The sequence below is a fragment of the Condylura cristata genome, unplaced genomic scaffold, assembly GCF_000260355.1.
Source record: "Condylura cristata isolate star-nosed mole 26May11 unplaced genomic scaffold, ConCri1.0 scaffold00009, whole genome shotgun sequence".
NCBI classification, from domain to species: domain Eukaryota; kingdom Metazoa; phylum Chordata; class Mammalia; order Eulipotyphla; family Talpidae; genus Condylura; species Condylura cristata.
This window is the reverse complement of record NW_004567110.1, coordinates 52186935-52207158: the sequence shown is the minus strand read 5'-3', so window position 1 is coordinate 52207158 and position 20224 is coordinate 52186935. Positions and strand designations below refer to the sequence as shown.

The window sequence follows — 20224 nt, the reverse complement described above, 5'->3', positions numbered from 1 at the left end:
GCAGAAACTTGCTTCTTTGCTGAATACATTATATTACCCCAGCAATTTAAACCATACATGAAAATTAATGGCACTATTGAGTTTTGTAATAAGTCCCTTAAGCATTTAGTCTTTTTTGTTAGCTGTTTTTAAACTCAATGTTAATAAAGCTTTCACACCCAAGGTAGAAGGAAAGCATAACTTACTTTTTAATGAGATGCCACTACAAGCATTTCTCAAATAGCTCTCCATTATGCCCACATAGTATTCAGCTTGTAAATGTTAGTTTTCCACATACATACACTTTCCAGAGAAATATCCCTAAAGAGTAAGTATTCTCCACTTGCACTTAAGACATTAAATATCTTGGAATGTTGTAAAAATCAACTTTATCAAATTCATCAAGAGCTTCAGAGAAAAGAAACATATACAAATAAATCCATCAATCTGGATTTAGGAATAACATAAATTTTATATAAAATAATGAACAGAGGGTGAATAATGATAATAGTTGATATCCACTGAGTACCACATCAGTGTCAAAGTGAAATGGTCATTCATTTCCACATAAAAAGTGCAGGATGGCAGATAGTCAACTCCATATTTTGCACAAAGAACAAGAGAAGCTCCAAGAGATTTATTCAAGATTCAATAGCAAGTAAGAAGTTTAAAATTATTACTATTTTTATATCAGTCTTCATTTTGTGCATTTTTTCATCTCAGTTGTAACCCCGTAGATAAGTTTAAAATGAAATGGCAAATAAGAATTGGTAAAAGAAAAATTAAAATTCCTGGTAATGGACTGCTTTTACAGACCACTTTCACCATTGAATTGCACCACTGTTCTAGTTTTTGATCAGGTGACTTCACATGAGTAAGGGGAGTATGGAAAGAAAATATGTTTGAAATAATGAAGAAAATATTCACAGAAGGAAAGAAAAAAAAAATCATAGTGACCTTCCAAGGTTGATACAGGACAAATGATACTCCTATCTCCAAATTTCCTGGCGAGTTATTATGGGCCTCAAATGCAAACATCATCTTCAGTTATACATTTTCATCTTGAAACAAACCAACAGCTCAGTCTAAGGTGCATGAGCAGGGAAGGAAACACCATGTGGTGATGGTGTGTCTTGTCCTGGTAGGTTTATTTCCTACCACTGGTTCCACTCCACTTTTCTTTCCTTCTGTGAATATTTTCTTTATTATTTCAATGATATTTTCTATCATCTCTTTACTCATGTGATGTCACTTGATCAAAATGTACTTAGTAGGTTTGATATTATTAATCGAAAAGGCAATTTTAGAGGATTCCTCAATTTTTTTCTAACACGTCTCTTCACTTGTGTTTTATTATTACAGGAAAACATTCCAGAAAGGGTACTGGTGAGCTATTACCATACTTCTCAGGGGGCAAATGACTGTCTGCCACTGTCTCCCTCCTCACCAGCACAGAGGTCTGCAATTAATGGCAGGACAACACATACCCTGCTGGGCTCTATACTGCTTGGCTGTAACTGCCTGTAAGTGCCAGGAAAGAAAATAGTGCAGAGACAGGCACATGGGGTTCATGGCAGCAGTTAAAAAGCAAGATGCAATATGAATCACAGTGACAAGGTACAGAAATAAAAAGCTCACCCAAGTTCATTGGTTTTATGTTGAAGCTATAATTTGCAATTAATGCTCCTTCCACCCTATGACTAGCTGAATGACATTAGTAATAACATCACTAATATGGTGGTACAAATGCACAAAGAAGCCAGTGATCCTTGGGGGAGAGGAGTCAAATTTCAATGAAGCATAAAAATCAAGGTTATTACCTGAAATACACCTTTATCAAACCTTGACTTTTATGTAAAGGATATCAATTAACAGCATCATGCTGTATAACTAGATTTCATCCATCTTTATTTCAAGTTTAGTTGTGAGTGTGCTCTGAACAACCTGAGCGCATTCATTTGGTATTATAATCAGGGCAGCTAACTAGATGCAAAGGCTCCAGATAAATTATACAGAGTCCTAGAGGCTGGCTCATATTAAATCTATTATGTGATATAGGAAAGGAATAAACAATTATAGATTCCATCTATGGTATTGATTAATCTGAGAGAAAAAGTAAAAGACACTGGGTATTAGACATAAATTATGACAAGTTTCCCCACAAGTGATGGTGACATGAATTTCAAGACAAGATTAATTTAAAGCATGTTCCACAAAGCCCATCTTGGACAAAAGATGAGCCATCTGTACGTAGAAATTCCTACAAACTGATTTTCCTATGAACCCATCACCCCCACCATGAACATAATTACATCTCTGGAATCACAGCTCTATGCAAAGAGAACTGCAGGGCTCCAGTCCTTGCTCCCTATCGGAGGTCACCTCAAATGGCATCCCTACCTGGAGACGTCATGTTCTCCATTTCCTTCTAGCAGTGAGTTAACATCTCCTGATGCTCCCACAGCATTTTGCTGATACCCTCTGCCTCCTTATAATGTAGATTTTTATTTGCCTTGATGGCAGGGTACTTCAGAGAACACCGCAGAGAAAGCTGAAATATGTTAAATGAATGAATCATCCCTCTTATCTAGAAGGCATTGTTCATTTTTCCAACTCCCACCTTCATTCTTTAAGAAGAGTCAACATACAAAGGGGAAGCTGAAGTCCCAGAACTTGGCACAAAAGTCTATACCTTCACCTAATACAAGCAAATCCCCTGTGAAAGAAACTGTGTCAGGATACATGTAATTCATTCTCTTACTCCCTTTACCCACTTGTGCTGATTTCTGAAAACTTGATCCAAAGGCAAAAATCCCAATGTTTTCTGATTCTACCATAGTCAAATGGGCAAATACACTTCGGATGTGAAGTGAGTTTAGAATGTGCATGTAAGTTGTTGCATATTTACCTTCAATAATTGATGTCTCCAGTAGAGAATAATAAAAGTATGAAATAGATGTCCTTAGCCACGTCAGTGATATGCTATTGTTACTTTAATGAATAGATATTTTATAAAAAGTTCTCCCTGGCAACCAAGGAAGGAGTCTATGGTAGTGATCCATTAAGAGGCCACATCAGGAGCAGGCAAAAAGTGCATCAATGCAATGAAATGCAATTAGGTTTATATTTTCCCCAAACTTCTTCATCCCATGTAGGAATATATCTTCAGAAAATAATATGTCCTAGGTCATCAGATACTTTGTAATCCACATAAATTATTAAATGTACAAATTAGTTGTATCTAACAGCTAAAGAACAAAAATCCCAAGGAGAGCACTTTTTTCCCTTATTGCTGCAACAAGGTTGACAGAGAGGACAGCAGGAAGACAAAGATAGTATAAACACAAGAGAAGAATTTCTCCAACTTAAAGGCCAGAATGACAGTCACAGTCCTTCTAGGGCAGCCCTTCCTGGGCAGCAGATATATTTGCAGGGTTGCTGAAGGTTTACCTCACTCCCAACATTTGCTGGCATCAATGCAGTAACTAATAGTAGCAGAAAGGCTTGGCCTATGGAATTACTGATGACATTGGCAATTTTCATTTCTTTAACACCTGAAGTTTGAGCATGAGTAGAAAGAAGCTAAGAATTTGTTACTGTTATTCTTAATCCTTATTCAAAATTTTGAGGTTTGGCAAAGACATGGACCCATACAAGGTGATAACAGTTTGCAGATAAGACAGAAATTGGGTTGTGAAAAGAGGAAATGGGTCGACAGCCAGATTCAGTACTGGACAGCTCCCTATCTCTGTGCATGGTCCTACCAAGACGATGAGAAGGTGGTCAAGTTTCCTTAGGCATACAATGTAGCTAGGTCTGCCTATCCTTTGGGGACTTAGGTACTTTAAGACAGCTGTTTTAATAAATTGAGGGTTCTTTACACACTATAGCTTCAGTTACACTCATTCTGTTGTATTTATATTTTAAAATAGGGCCCCTTTAGTTGGGATTCAAATATTTTCAAGTGGTGATATCTGAACCAGGTAGAACAAGTAAAAAACTTTTAAGATGTTCCTAAAAGAAAGTCCTCAAACAGGCTCTTGGAAACTTGGACTTTAAGCTAAATGACCTACAAAGAAAACAGGTCCTCAGATAATGTAACTTCTTTTAAAATTAGCAGATTTTTCATCAACAATAAGTGACCTGCTGTACACACAGAACAGACTGTGTTCAGCAGTCACACCTTATGCAACACTTCCCAACTGTCACTGTATATTAGAATCGCTGTGCCGAGATATGAAGTCAGAATAGTCGGTGTTAGGTTGCAGGGTGTTTTCTGAAAGCTCCCAGAAGTGATTACTGTACACTGTTGCCTGAATCAAATCCAGTTTATTTGGATGTATTACTGGTTCCAATAATAGTTAATTTTCATGTACTAAAGCCACAAGTTCTAGACGGAGGATGAGGAAAAGAAATGGAAGGTTAAGCCAAAGCATCACGGTAGCTGATAGGGCATGAATGTTGTTGACAACTCTGTGTGAACCTCATGTCCTGCCTTCAACCTCCTGAGCATGCCTAGCAGGCTGGTGATGGGCATGGTGGTATACAGTGCCCTGGAGGAACCCACTGCTACTCTGCTCTGTGGAAATACTGTATCAGAAAATGACCTCCTGCTTTCAGCTTTACATATGGTCTGCTCCTGAATGCAGTGGCAGTGGCTTCTGATTTTTTGAGATATATGTATCTGCTGTCCACCTCTTGAACACTTGGAGGCCATCTGTTACTGGTGCCTAGTTTTCTGTCCCATACTACGGTGTCTGTGAACTTGGGCTCCAGTCATTCCAACCCTGCTTGGTGTCATTGCTGACTAGATTCAGTAATAGCAAAAGGCATTGGGGTCTGAGTACATGAGAGGAAAAAAAGAGCATATTCATGAGCAAAGAAGAAAACCATGACTGACATTCCATGGTGTTACAAACTGGCTTCCTGAGTAGAATGTCATAAAACCACCCAAACTGAAACACAGGAAGGGTTTGATTTATTTTCATTATAACTAATGCTTTTTATATTGTCAACACATTTCTGATATTTAAGTAAAAAGCATATAAACATATGGCACAGATTATTGCTGTAAATGCCAGTACAATGCTACATAATAGCAGAAGAATTGAAAAATGCTGTGAGGAAGAGCGCTCTGTAGTCAGATTAAGATAATTTGCAGTAATGTACTTTCAAATTAATGCATTCTCCAAATTAAAAAGTCTTCTTTAAGTAAACGAATATACAATTACCAATAACATTGTCTTTTATGGCACATTTTTTGAAGGCTTGGACCTACATAGCTAATATGTTCATTTTATTTGCTCTGCTATACCAATTAAGCAATGTGTTTACCAAAAGTAAAGGAAACTGGTCTGATTTGAACAAGGTCACACTGACCATCAATTAAAAACTATGTTTAGATCCTAACATTAATTTAAAAAAGCACTAATATATCTGAGGCTTTTTCCTTAAGAAACCAATTTTACTTTCCAGCTCATGTTGTCACAATCATTACAGAAATTGGCTTTGTAAAATGTTGAGTGCTCAATGGGAAGCATTAGAATGGGATTTTAATGATAACAAAGAATTTGCTATTATTGTCCTGTGGTGTGTTTGACTGAAGAATCACTCTGGTGGAAACAGGTGTTCTGAATTATCACTTGTACTACAGTATGTTAAAATCATGAAATGAAAAATAAAAACAAAGCAAATGTGTATTTCAACATAGCTAAAAACCTCTACTACACTTGCTGAGACTGGTAATATATGCTGAGCTTATTTAAATCACTAAAATTGCTGTAATTAAACTTCTCTCTAAATCAGACTTGTATAAGAGTCAGAAATCTCCTATAATTAACTTATCTGTAGAAGTAATCAGACAATAACTGCTGGTATATTTTAGGAACCACTAAAACTACTGTAGCTGTTGAATGTAATGACTATAATAAATCTTGAACAGCAGTTATCTCATAACCTCTTTTCACAGCTGCAAGGATGGGAGGGAGATTGTGTTTTCAAAGCTTTCACGAGTTGGCTTAAGTGTGCTAGTGTCTCGTTGCTCTTCCACAACAGCGGGAAGTGACTAAATAAAGCACAGCGGTGTGGCCTGGACTGAACCACCAGCATAGCCTACATCTAAGTGGGCTGCTGTCCCAATAATGAGGAATACACAGCATTTTAGAGACTGCTAAGACATGGGCCAAAGCACCTCCAATAGATAGCTAGAGGACAAAAGGCATACAGCAGTTAACTTTAAGGCAGTGGGGTCTGGTTGAGCACATGTGTATTAGTGGGATGGACTCTAACAGACCAAATGATTAAACTGGATGCAGATGTCTTCACAGCTGACCTGCAGTTAGTATCTCAACAGTAAGATAAATAATGAATTTGAGGGAAGGATCATGCTTCCTGTTCTCCAGGCTTCCAAGTCAAAGCCATCTGAATCAAGATTTCCAATGGTTTTGTACATATTTTACTTTTCCAATATAGAGAAATACATGAAAGCAAGGAGATAAAGTTGGACTTATTCAAAGTACAACAGTAGATCCGAGAATACTATTTTCCTCTGGATTCACTTATACACTCATTCATTCCAACCATTATGTCTTTATACACTCATTCATTCCAACCATTATGTCTTTATAAGTTAGTATACATGAAGTTATAAAGAACCAACTGAAAATAAAATTCACAATATAAAAATTAAAAAGGGATTAATGTCAGTAATATCAATCAAACCACTAAAAAGCAATACAAAGTCAAAGACATGAAGAGGTAGTTTATAGCAGAAAAACTCAGAATGGCATACAGATTTAAGATATTTAGCTCTTTAATATTAAGACCACTTGTATTTCATTAAATCAATGGTATGTCACTGAAACCTGAACGCAACCACTTAAAGGCACTGGAAATGACGTAGGACAGGCAGAACCTTACAAGCAATCTTGAAAGATTTCTCATACTGGACCAGAATGGTAAATTAGTGGTTTTCTTGTGTAAGGTGCTTCCTAACCACCTAAAAGTCAAAGACAACTTTGTCCTTCCCCACTGACGGGGGCAATGCCAGACTGCTGAACCAATGGGCATTTAAAAGGGGACATTTTGGAAGAGATCCACAAAGGGTTAAGATTGAAAATTTGAGCACGAACACTGCCCAAATCCCTGGCTAGCTGAGTGCTTTCCATCATCACGGTTAGCCCCAGGGAGCCTAGTAAAAAAGCACCCAAAAACTCGAAGAGGAGGAATTACTTATACATGACTGTCAGAAAACTTAGCAGTTTACAACCACCACATTTATTACCTTACACAGGTTCTTTGCTGCAAAGTCCTGCCCAAAGTGCTGCTTACATGTTCTTATGGTAGGCAACTGGTTTCCTTCAGAAAGAGTGGTTCAAAGGAGAGCAAGGCAGAAGCTACAGTGTATTTTAGGGTAACCAGGGAAGACACAGTCATTTCTGCAATGCCCTGTTTGTGGCAAAGGCCAGCCCTACTTGTTGGAGAACTACAAAGAGACATGACTATTAGGATGAAATCATCATTGGGGGCCTTCACCGGAAGTAACTATTATGGAAATTTACCTGAAAGACACACTGTACATTTCTTGATAATATACCCAGTTTGGGTAACAGTAAGCAGATATAAGACTTGCTTGATATACAAGACAGCAGAATGCAGGGCTAGCAAAGCAACTGGGAACGGAGCTGATAAACTCAGAAACAAATACCAAAATTTGAGTATAAATTCTTTCCAAATCATCAATGCATAAGCAAGTTGGCAGGCACCAAGCAACCATATTCCTTTGCCTCCACCCTCTAGAGAGCTAGACTTTAAAAAAGTGCTAGAAGCAAAAATAAAATAAAATAAAATAAGCACACAAAAACACAACAACAATGGAGCAGAAGCAATTGCTGCTTCACCCTGCAGAGGCAATAGATTTTTCAGTTTGAGTCCAGGCAAGTTAACTACGTAACAATAATCCTTATAAATAAATTCTAAAATAGCTATAATATACCATATACACAAGCAAACTTTTTACCCACAATTCCAAGATCTACAAGGAAAAGAAATATCCTGACCCACACTCAGGAAAAAAAGTATTCAATAGCCACTGTCTCTGAGTGTGTTCAGGTATTGCAATTTACAAGGAAAATACTTCAAATGAGTGATTATAAATATGTAAAAAGAATTAAAGGAAACATGGTACTAAAGGGTACACAGATAAAGCGTCTCAATGGTGAAATAGAAAAAAGAAGAAACTGGAAATCTAGAACGGATAAGAAAAGTAACTGAAATAAAAATTTTATATATGGGATTGCTTGCATATTTGAAATGGCAGAAAAAAAGAATAATTGAATTTGAAGAAAGGACAATATTAATTTTGCAAACCAAAGGAAAAAAGTACCAAGTTTTCAGAGACCGGTCAGATATTATCAATCTGTGTGATACATAATTGGAATTTCATGAGGACTGGCAGAAGAAGAAACATTGAAGAAATCATGGTTGAAAATACTTAACTCATAAGATTCTTGGTAAGGATTAAATAAGAACCTACACTAAATAATGTGAAATGTAGTACACTGTATATTTAGCTCATCCTTACATTTTTTTAAATAAGAACTTCCATTCACCATTATCATGATCTCATTAAGAGATAATTATAAGGAAAAGAATCATATTGTTTTCATACTACAAATATTCAACTCCCACTTACTCATATGATTCCATGTAATTAAAGGGATGTGATGGTTAATTTTACATACCTACTTAGTTATACCATGATATCCTGCCATTTGGTCAAGCATGTTGTGATATTCCTAAGGCTTTTTTTTTACATTAGATTAACATTTAAATCAGCAGACTGAGCAGATTATCCTCTATAATGTGTGTGGGCCTTATACAAGCAGTGCAAGGTCAAAAGAAAAGGACAGGCCCCATTACCCCTCACAGAGAAGGAAACTCTGCTTCCAAACTTTCTGTGTCTCTGTTTTCCTCTTCATACAAGGACAGACAGATATACACACCACAGACATTCTATTCATCTGATGAATCCTAATATAAGGTGAGGGCAGTCAGGGTTCCCATTCATAAGTGACAAAAAATTAAGAAAAAATTTCAAAATATGTACTAGAAATCTAGAAGAGGGTCTCTTGGGAGCACAGAGAAGCTTATGTTCGATCTAGGAGTTGGGGTGTAGGCAGGCAAGATTTCCTAACAGAGTTAACCTCTAAGGTGTAAAGAGTAGGAGTTTCCTCGGTGAAGATGAGGTAGGGAGGCAATAAAGAACATCTTGAAAACTACTAGCAGAAGTCCTGAGATGTTTTATGAGTTTAGTTTTTATCCTCAAGGAACAAAAGTATAACAAGTTTGCTTAAATATGTTACATGTGTTTCAAAGAATACCAGACTTAATTCAAACTTAAGGGTACATATTTTTCTTTTTTAAAGATTTATTTATTTATGCACACAAGAAATGTGATACAGGCGGGGGGAGGAGGGGTTGTGGTGAGAGGATTCATTGAGACAGAATGGGAAGCAGAACAGGCAAATCGAATGAAATCCACTGCTGAGGGGAGCAGCAGGCGCGTCAGGAGAGGTTTGCCACACCATGTGGGTCAGCTCCCTGACTGGGGATCTAACTCGTGCTGCAGTGGCTGCAGGCAGCTTCATAGTGCTATGCTTTAACCTGTTGTGCCACTAGTTAAGGCCCTATATGGGTACTTTTTAAAATAACAAAATTCTTAATGAGGTTTGATTATTCCCTGTATTGGCTCTGTCTCTTATTTTCCTTATGATCATTGAAATCTCAGTAGTATTCATCTAAGGTATTCCTACCAAGTCGATGTGTAGGCTATAATATAACCCTCTAGCCTTCTCTTTAAGTTGCACTAGAAGTGTGATTTCTGTTAATGTAAATGTGACTTGTTTTCTAATGCCACCTAGTGTTATATTAGTGCACTGATTATGCCTTTTTAAAAGAATACAAATAGCAATCAGGAGCTCTTTAAATGCCTGACAGTCATAAAATATACTGTTTCCGCATATCCTTAGTAGTAATGTAAAATATCACAAGATATTAAATCTGACTATAAATCCTCAGATCCAAATGCAAATTTATCTATTGCTAACACACACACACACAAACAAGTCTTATGAACAAGAATATTTCATATGCTCGTTACAACAAACAAAACTATATTTCATTTTGCGGGCATGGGTATTCATGGGTGTATAGTGTTCCTTTCAAGTTAGACATGAGCAGGACGCTTGAGGGACCTTGGACAATAGGTTTACATCCCAAGGAACCCCTTGGGGCCAGACCCCATTGGGGATGATGACTGATGTACTTGATGTGCTTTGAACCCCAGGAACTGAGCAGTAGAACATCTTGTTAGTAAGACTGGAGCCATGGGTGGGGAAAAGGAGTACATCAGCTAACTCACCCTCCCTATAGCCCTAACTCCACTGTTCAGTTTGACCCATTCCTTTCTCTGTAAATAAAAGGCCAGGATCTTGCTCGCGAGCATCATCCTGAGGCTTGCTCCATGACTCCTGTTTCTTTTCTTTTATCAGTGCAATGTTGCAGATATAACAGGTATTCTGTGGCTCCTCAATTTTTTTTTATTTTTTAAAGATTTATTTATTTATGCATACAAGAGCTGGGGTGCATGCCAGAGGTGTGGAAGGTGAGAGGATTCACCAGAGACAGAATGAGTGGGGAGCAGAACAAGCAGATCTACTGAAATACACCGCTGAGGGGAGAAACGGGTGAGACAGGAAAAGTCTGCTGCACCAAGTGGGTCAGCTCCCTGGCTAGGAGTGAACTCATGATCCAGTGGCTGTGGATAGCTTCATAGTGTTGAGACTTAACCCCATGCACTATCAGGGAGGCTGCCTCAAAATTTTTTAAAGTCTCACAAATCTGTAAGTAATAACTGACATTTGACATCTATTAAATCAATAATATATTGTGTACTTTCCAGTTCAATGAATTTGGTAAGGCATAGGTTTTTAAGCAGTTTCAAGTCTTTTTAAACCCTCTTTCTTAGATCTCCCCAGATACTGCCTATTAGCAGATCACATGACTCCTCATGATTTATACATTTAACCACCACTCACCACCTCAACCTGAGGCCCTAGTTCCAGATCATCATCTCTCCACTATGATTGTCTTCTAAACAGTCTCCCTGCTCCCTCCCATCTTTTATGTCTAGAGCCAAAATGAGCCTTTTGAGACATCAGGCAGATCACATCATATCAGAATATCCCAGTGTTTTTTCACCTCACTCAGGATACGATTCAAAGGCCTTGTGTTCAATGGGCTTCAAAGCCTTATGTGACATGAGTCTTACAAGCCCTGAGACCTCATCACAGTATCACTGTCCCCTTGCTCATGCCTCACCAGCTGCAATGGCCTCCTTGCTAATCCTCACACAAACTAAGCTCACTGTACTTAGGTCTGGTGGAAAAGCCACCCCTCATGATACTTGTTTGTCCTACTTAACACACTTCTGCATCTTCAGATGTCACTGTCCAGAAGCCTCTCTAAAAAACAACATGTCCTGAGCACTGTCATTTTCTGTACTCCTTTCCTGTTCTTACATTCCTGCTCATATTTATTGCTGCATGTTATAATTTTTTGAGTTATATATCTACACACAGTAAAATATACATCCCATTAGAATATGGATGGTTTTCCTCCTTTATTGTTGCAGCCCTATGTCTAAAACACGGTCTGGCACACAGTAGATACTCATATGTATTGAATAAATGGATGAGTAAATGGACGAATAATTGTGTGAATTTGACATCTAATCAGCCACATTTGTATCACATTACTCTGTAGCTTGCATTCATGCTGTGGTTGTGGAATATAGAATATACGGTAAAAGATGACATCCAGTGGGGAGAAACTGATATAGCAACTCTAAGACTTATAGATAATGTGACTCAATAAAGAATCACATGAGCATCTATTGATATTTTGGAATAAGCCCTATCCCAAACCTGTGACTCTATCAAAATAAACTAAATCTGCTTCTCCACAAGAAAGGGATCACATAATTATCAATTCTAAGTAAAAACAAGATCTTCCCACTCTCAGATACTGAGTGAGATAATACAAATAGAAAATTAGGCAACCTAATAATTTATCCTGAGTCAGATTTATAATTACTATGAAAAACTCCATACCTATTATCATGGTACCGATTTCTATATTAAAGCACATTCAATGTTTACACTACACATTCCAAAACCAAGTTATTCCCTCCCTTCTTCTTTATTAGTTAACAGCATCATCGGAATCTGCCTGACTAAAAATTAGCTGAAATTCCAGAAGTGACAATTTGCTAAATTGGGTTTTCAATCAATCTGTGATCACTGAATTCATTGTATCTTTTAATTTTGACTGATTTTGACACTCAATAAAACACTTCAGATACACATGTCTCTGGTTTACGTGGACTTAAACTGCCAATTTTACATGATGGATGATGGAAAGTTATACAGCAACCAGGCAAGGTTGTTGCACTGAGTTTACAGTTTCCATGAAGAAAACAAACAACAGAACACTGTCTCCGTTTCACTGGGAAATTCTCTTAGGATCAGCATCCCTAGAGGAAGAAGCTGTGGGGTGTACAGGCGCAGTGCAAAGAGAGGCACAGGCCCTGAGGGAGGACGGGAGCCTCTGGCGAGTGAGGAATGACGTGACTCACACAGGAGGCAGGAACAGCCGACTGGATAGTGTTTACCTGACTTTACCATGTGCCATAAATGGACCCCACTTGCCCTCTTCTCTTCTATCTCTGGAAGGTAGACCTTCCAGAAGCCAGCCAGCCAACATGTGAATAAGAAAGGCTCTGACGCAGGCATGTTACAGTGGCAGGGTGTGCCCAGACTCCCCGACCAGGTCTCTTCCTTGGCTCTCACTACTGCACACACACTCAACCGACTTGTTCAGGCAGCTCCAGCTTCTCGGTCTTCTTTCCTGCCTGAGGAACTCTGTGCAGACTATTCCTCTGCTCACAAGCCTCCAAGCTGATTTCACACATACTGTTACCTAGAAGACATTACTAGCATCCCTAGAAACTATCTACCCTCTTTCAAATCCCCTTTACCCACCAGCAAGCTCTGCTACCTTGATGCCTCCAGAACACTCTCACAATTTCAGCTTTTCCACGTGCTACTGCACTACCGACTGGTTATGCACTTCAGGAAAGCAAAAAGCTGTACATGATGCTCTTACCGGTGTACACAACTTGCACAGAAGAGTGCCTGGCATGCACCAGGCATGCAAATAGCTAGGTGCATGAATAAAATAGCACATTGTTTTATGAATAATGAAGAGCTGATGGTTTTTTACAAACATTCTGATATCTATGAAACTAAAATGGAACAGTAATGATTTTCCTAAAATACTGTAGTGCATATAATAGATAATACCACATGGCCAAATTGCTAGCTGCATTGCCCCTCACAATTGAATTTCCCCCTAATCTTTAGAAATAGAAGCCTGAATTGAAGCTCTAGCAAAAATTCTGTCAATTAAATGTAACTCTTCTAAAAAGCCTCTTTTTCTCCCCTACTTTTTTTTCCTTCCCTCTGCCTGGATTTGGCTATAATGGCTACTGCTTCAACAGCTTTTCTGGAACATGAGGTTATGAAATACAGATAGCAGAATGGAAAAAGAAGCTGCGTCTCTGATGAGCCTCTAAAATGGCCTCAGGTTATATATATTGGTAAAAAAAAAAAATAAGACTCCTGTTAAAGCCACTGTATAAAATTAGGCAACTGATATAAAATTTGTTTTAAGGAATTACATATAAGTGAATTTAATTATAATGACAATGCAGTGGTTTGAATTTGACATGTTACAATTCTTGAAGACATGGTAGGAGGATGCAAGAAGTAGAGGTTGTTAAAAAAAAAAACAAAAAACAACTAAGTTTTGAGCCCTCCCTGGTGGTACAGTGGGTTAAAGTGCAGCCCTGCAAGCTAGCAGCAGCCGCTTCAGTGCCAGTTTGACCCCTGGCCCCGGAGGCGACCCACACGGCACAGCAGACCTTTCCTGACCCGCCCACTGCTCCCCTTAGCAGTGCACTTTAGTCCATCTCCCTGTTCTGCTCCCCACTCTGTCTCTGGTGAATCCTCTCACCCTCCGCACATCTAGCCTGTACTCTAGCTCTGTATGCATAAATAAATCTTTTAAAAAACAAATAAAAGTTATTAAAATTAAAAAAAAAAACTAAGGTTTTCCTGAATTGTAGTTATTTCCTTAACATAACAGAAAACAGAAAATAGGAATAAAATAGGGATTTGTTTTTTCTCCCTTTTTTTTTTTTAACAGATTTATTTATTCATACAGAACTGGGGTACAGGCCAGAGATGCGGAGGGTGAGAGGATTCACCAGAGACAGAGTGGGGAGCAGAACAGGCTGATCGACAAAGTACACTGCTGAGGGGAGCAGCAGGCAGGTCAGGAGAGGTCTGCTGCGCCATGTGGGTCTCCTCCGGGGCAGGAAGGGATCGAACTCATGCGGAAGTGGGTTAAGCTTCTTTGTGCTGTGTTTTAACCCTCTGCACCACAAGGGAGGGTCCTTTTTCTCCCTTTTCTAAGCTGGTATCACCAATTATTCTCATTTATGAGTGAGCATATGAAGTTTAAGTATCTTTAAAAAGTTCTTTTTTCCCTCCAGGTTTCTGTGCTTCACACAGACTGGGTATGATGTTGACATAGGCTCACCCTGCTTGGACATATTAAGTCACAGAGGAGACCACACAGCTGCTATGGCTTCTATAGGGATCTTTAGGGATGACAAAGGTGGTATCTTCTAAACCCAGTGTCACTGCAGTTTTGAATTTCCCAGTTTTGGGTCTCCATTCACTTTTTTGTTTGTTCTATAAATTTCCATTCTGGGAGTTCTATCTGGGTCTAGTTCTTACTGAAAGTTTAGGTTTATATAGCCTTTCTTATCTGCTCATATTTATACTTACTGACTAAAAAATTACAAATATTCAACAAACGTTCACTTATTTGGGTCTGCTAATTCTCGGCAGCTTATCCTGCCTCCATTTTGTTACCTGCAGTTAGGAATACAGAACTGGCCATAGGAGCCCAACCCTAGAGGTAACTTTCAAATCAATTAAGAGCATAAAGCAGGATCACTCTGGGAAGGGTGTGCATCACGAGGTATGACCAGAACACCCCGGGGCCTTTGACTGATGGATAACAAAAGACCCCAGAAGCTGATCAGTGGAATACTTTATTGATAAGACTGAAATCCTTACTGAAATCCTGACTGGAGAATCCGGATTTGATCTACATACCAAGCTATCAGCAGATGAGAAGTACAGTTCCACCTTTCCCCCAGCTTCTTATATTTTCCCTTTTCTTTTCTACTTCCTCATATGGTTAATGCTGTATGATTAGTTTACCAGTAAAAAGGCCAGGATCTTGCTCTTGGGCAGCAAGATCCTGCATTATGTAGCCTGCGCCACGACTCCTGTCTCTATCAGTGTGGTGCTGAATGACACAGCATACCCAGTGCCTACTTTTTGTTAGGCACAGCTCTAGGCACAGGAAATGCAGCAGTGAACAAGACAGATAAAACTGTATCTTCATGGAAACTTGACTCCAATGGGAGGTTCAAACAATAAACACTAGAGAACTAAACTATCATATGTAACCATGCGGGGGTTATATCCAGGGCTATGGATAAGATAAAGTAAGGAAACAGGTTATGGAGTGTAAGGGCATTGCTTAAGGAAATAAGTAGGCAGTCTCATAAACCAATGGTTGAGCAAAGGCTAAAGGAATAAGCCATATGGGTGTCTGCGAGAATAGCCAGTCTGCAGGGAATGGTCAGTGCAAAGGCCCTGGGTCTTTAGTGTGCATGGCAGGGAAGTGGGTAAATCTGGGGTAGAGTAAACAAAGAAGAGGGACACAGGGTGTGAGGTTGGGCACAAAAAAACAGTAGTAGAGAGAGAAGGGAGAACAGATTGAGTGAGGTCTTATAAACCACTCTGAGGAAGTTAAGAAGATGATGGAGGCATCAGAGCAGCCATGGACCAGCTTAGGTTTTAAAGGCTACTGTATTGAGAAAGATTACAGAGACAAATTGGAAGCAGGGAGCAAGACCTGTTGGGAGGCAATGGAATATCCAGGCAAGCAGTGGTGGTGGCTGGGACCCGGAAGGCAGTGCTGAAGGTGGTAGACATGGATTCTGGATATATCCTGGAAAGAGGAATGACATGACCTGCTGACGGAGTGATGGGGAGGAAATGAAAGAGAAGAGTCCTATTAGGAGTGGGATGTATGGGGAGAAAGTCTGATGTCCAGGTTTGAGGTGATTATTAGACACCCAGCTGAGGTTATTAAGTAGGCATCAGGCAGACAACCAAACACACCAGTCTAGGGATGGAAGCCAGGATACACATAAATTTGGTAATCACTGCACATGGAGATATTTCAAGTCATGAGATTAAAGCAAACCATCAAGAATGTGTTGTGTGTAGATAAACATTCTGAAAATTAAGTCTTAGGACACTATAAAACTTGAAGGGAAGGTCAGGGAATGGAGATGAGGGGCATTCATTCAAAGAGTGAGAAAAAGCAAACAGTAGAGTAGAAGAAAAGCCACCAGAATGTGGTAACCAACAAGACAGTTCAAGGAAGTGTCTGGAGTGGAGGAAGTCATCAACTCTATAAAAATCTACTGATCTCCTCCATGCTTTTCTTTTTCTCCACACCAGTTGTTATACCTAACACAGAAAATGTCACAAATATATGCAAAGTTCAGCAGGTAAGGCTGGTCATAGAATGATCAAACTAAATCCCAGTTGTCTATGTAGAAACTCAACTGACAGCTTCTAATACGAAGGGGAAAATGGCAAAGTTGACAGGTTATTTCAATATAGGTAAAATACTAGAATGAACAAACTTACACTCAGGGGCCAGCAACTGTACAAGCTCAGGTGTGATTTACAGAGTAAATACAGTACAGTATGTATCCTATACCTTTACAAGTGCTGGCTATGCTCTCATCCGCCCACATTAAAGGTATTCTTGAAATTGCAATGTTTAATCACTAAAAATGTAATCTTCAACTGATACTAAAAGTACAGCCTCTGCCCTATGATCATCCATATGATTAGCCCCAAAAATAAACTCCACACTCTTAGAATTTAGGAAACTCTGGAAAAGCTAAAGTTCTAATGGGTTATTAAATTTATTAAAATACTTTCTAATAAATGCTTTGAAAGCAGAGCACTTCATTTTATATGTCATCACTTTGTTTGCAGTTCTGTCTTTCAAACAACTTGAGTTTTGAAAAAAGTAGCACCTACTAATAATCTTTGTAACTCTCTACGGGCACAGTTTTCAAGAAAAAGCAACAATTAATAGCTAACATTTCCTAAGGGCTTACTTTATGATAATCTTTGTGCATTGAGCACATTACATAAATTATTTAATTATTATTGTGGAAACGATATTCTTATGTTTTTGTGAAGCACTAATTTTCTTCTATTACAGAAGAAGAAACTGAGGCACAAAGCAAAGGTGTCCTCAAGGGCCTATATGTAGTGAATGGTAAAACTAGGACTGGAAGTTAAACACTCCCTCTACAGAGCCTTAGTTACTCGTTTATGTGGAATGTTAAATGCTTATTGATAAAAAATCATTGAAATGAATAAACACAGTGACAATTTAATTAGTGCTATAAAAATAAAGTTATTCAGGGAGGGGGTCATTTTTTTTCCAATATGCATTTGAAAGGCTATTTAGTCGATTAGTCTCACCTTTTACTTTTTGTTCCCCATCATCTGCTTTTCTATTTGTTTCTGAAAATCAAAGACAAAAAGAGTTATGAAACTCACCATGCAATATCTCAAAATACAGGACTATATTTAAATCAATTAAAATAAATATAAGTTAAGAAAAAATACTCCTGGACCATATGACTCAATTTGCCTAAACCCTAACTTCCTAACAAAGGAAACCTGTTATAAGATGTCAAGATCAGGCACATTTGAATTACTCAACAAGGTTACTGGGCAGTAACTAGGTATCAGGCACCATGTTAAGGATTCACCAACTATAATATAGTCCTTGTGGATTATTCCACCAACTCCAAACACCTGTGGGGCCACAGGGGCAAACTGGGGTGGGGAGAAGCCCCCATCAAGATTTGTTCAATATTTGAATGGTCTCCTGACCACAAGACTTCCTTATAATAGCCACCATGTGCTTTAAATTGGGTGCAGCATGTCACACTATTGGAGACATGAGGCTCACTCCTCAAAGGACTTCACTCGTCCACTGGTGACCCACTGGGAGCATCTGTGCTATGGCCAGGTGTGCACCTTTGCTCACTTGTGGAGGAGCCAGATGAGCCTGAAAACTCAAGCACATCAGCCTCTCACCCAGTGAGCCAGTTCGTGCCCTCCCACAAAAGAGCTAGTGAAGCCCATCAAGAAGCTGAGCAGAGGCCCTCTCTGGTAGTGCAAAGGTGAGGTGGCCAAAGCTGCTCCCCTCAGCAGTGTGCTTTAGTAGATTTACCTGTTCTGCTCCCCACTCTGTCACTGGTGAATCACCCCTTTCCAACCTCTGCCCTGTACCCTAGTTCTGTACTTAAATAAATAAAATCTTTTTTTTTTTTAGATTTATTTATGCATACAGAACTAGAGTACAGGGCAGAGGTACAGAGGAGGTGAGAGGATTCACCAGAGACAGAGTGGGGAGCAGAACAGGAAGATTATCGAAGTACACTGCTGAGGGGAGCAGCGGGTGCATCAGGAGAGGTCTGCCGTGCCATGTGGATCATCTCTGGGGTGGGGATCAAACTTGTACTAAGCAGCTGCCGCTAGCCTGTAGTGCTACATCCTAACCCACTGTGCACCAGGAAGGGCCAAATAAATAAAATCTTAAAAAAATAAAAAGTATCTGAGCTTGCCAAGCAACATATACCCCCACATGGACAGCTATAGCATATGATGGAATCATGTGATTCTAACCTCAGTTTTTACATTTATAAGCTCACCTCTGGCTTACTGTTAATACAAATTAGAATCTAGTTAATCTTCAAAGTAATCAAGCTAATTATAATCCCGAGATGAGAAAGGGGAAGGAAGTAGTGTGAACTGGTCACACTTCAGGTATGGGAAGGGTTCTAAGCAGCTATGCTCCCAGGAAAAGGGGATACCCATTTTCTTACAATTACAAAACAATACCAAACATAGTGGAACCAACCTGGCCCAACAAGGCCTAGACCAACTATTCCCAACCCTCAGCGTCTGTCTCCTTCTGCCCCTCACCTCATATCAACACACCAAGATCTGAGACTCCTGTTTGAGCACAATCCACAGAGCTTAAGCTTAGATAAAGGCATTTTTTTTTAAGTGATCCAGTTTAACTCACTAGCATTCTGCATGGCCAATAATGAAGTTTGCTTTACTTTATCCTCTTTACATATGCGACCCTAGTAGGCATCATATAGACCTTGCAGTGCCAAAGAGAATGACTTATTGAGCACTTACTTTATAACAGACATTGTGCTAAGCACTTAATGCTGACTATCCTATTTCATTCAACCCTGTGAGGTAGTTTTAATTTTACCAATAAGGGACTAAGGCCTAGAGAGGCTAAGGGATCTTGTCAATGGTTACTTTAATCATGCTCATATTCCAATATAACCCATAAATTAAAGGCAATTGTATTTTCAGCCCAACCCTACAAATTATACAATTCACTGTAACATAGATTTAGTACTCAAACACACAAATCCAACAAAATGAATGTACTCTCTAAATGTATAAACATTGTTTCTTCTCCCAATACTATTTTATTAGAATCAGGAATACCTTATTAAAAATAGGATCTTAATCTTTTAAAACTGTCATCTATCCAACCATTAAAAAAAATACCATTCATGGATTCAAATATTCTGAAGTCAGTAACATTCTGGCTACTGAGGTAATCTGCCTATTGGGCAGTTCTAGTTGCACTCAGCATGCTCAGTGCTAATTTCCATCCAGGCCAGCTAATCCTGCACTGTCATCAGTTCCCTGCCCAAGACCCAAGGGTCTGCTGTCTCTCCAACTGTACACATATTCAGTATTCCAGTCACAGCAATCCTGTCCCCTGCTCATGCTCTCCATCGGCACCTACTAACCTAGTTTCCTAATTGTTCTCCTGCACATTTCTTGGCCTCCTCTAGTTAGTTCCACCTGTATCTGTTGTCCAGATGTTCACTGTCGGGTCCTGTAAA

The 20224-nt window shown here is 39.0% G+C and overlaps 1 protein-coding gene across 3 annotated transcripts in view; it reads right to left on the bottom strand.

Annotated features, from left to right (window-relative positions):
• The window catches only part of LOC101630357 (aspartyl/asparaginyl beta-hydroxylase), a 195362-nt gene that overhangs the window by 93055 nt on the left and 82083 nt on the right, over positions 1–20224 (bottom strand). For all 3 annotated transcript variants that reach the window (XM_012722985.1, XM_012722984.1, XM_012722986.1), the window contains one exon: positions 17757–17798. In XM_012722985.1, coding sequence (XP_012578439.1) covers positions 17757–17798 — 42 coding nt within the window. The remainder of the gene's footprint in view (positions 1–17756; positions 17799–20224) is intronic.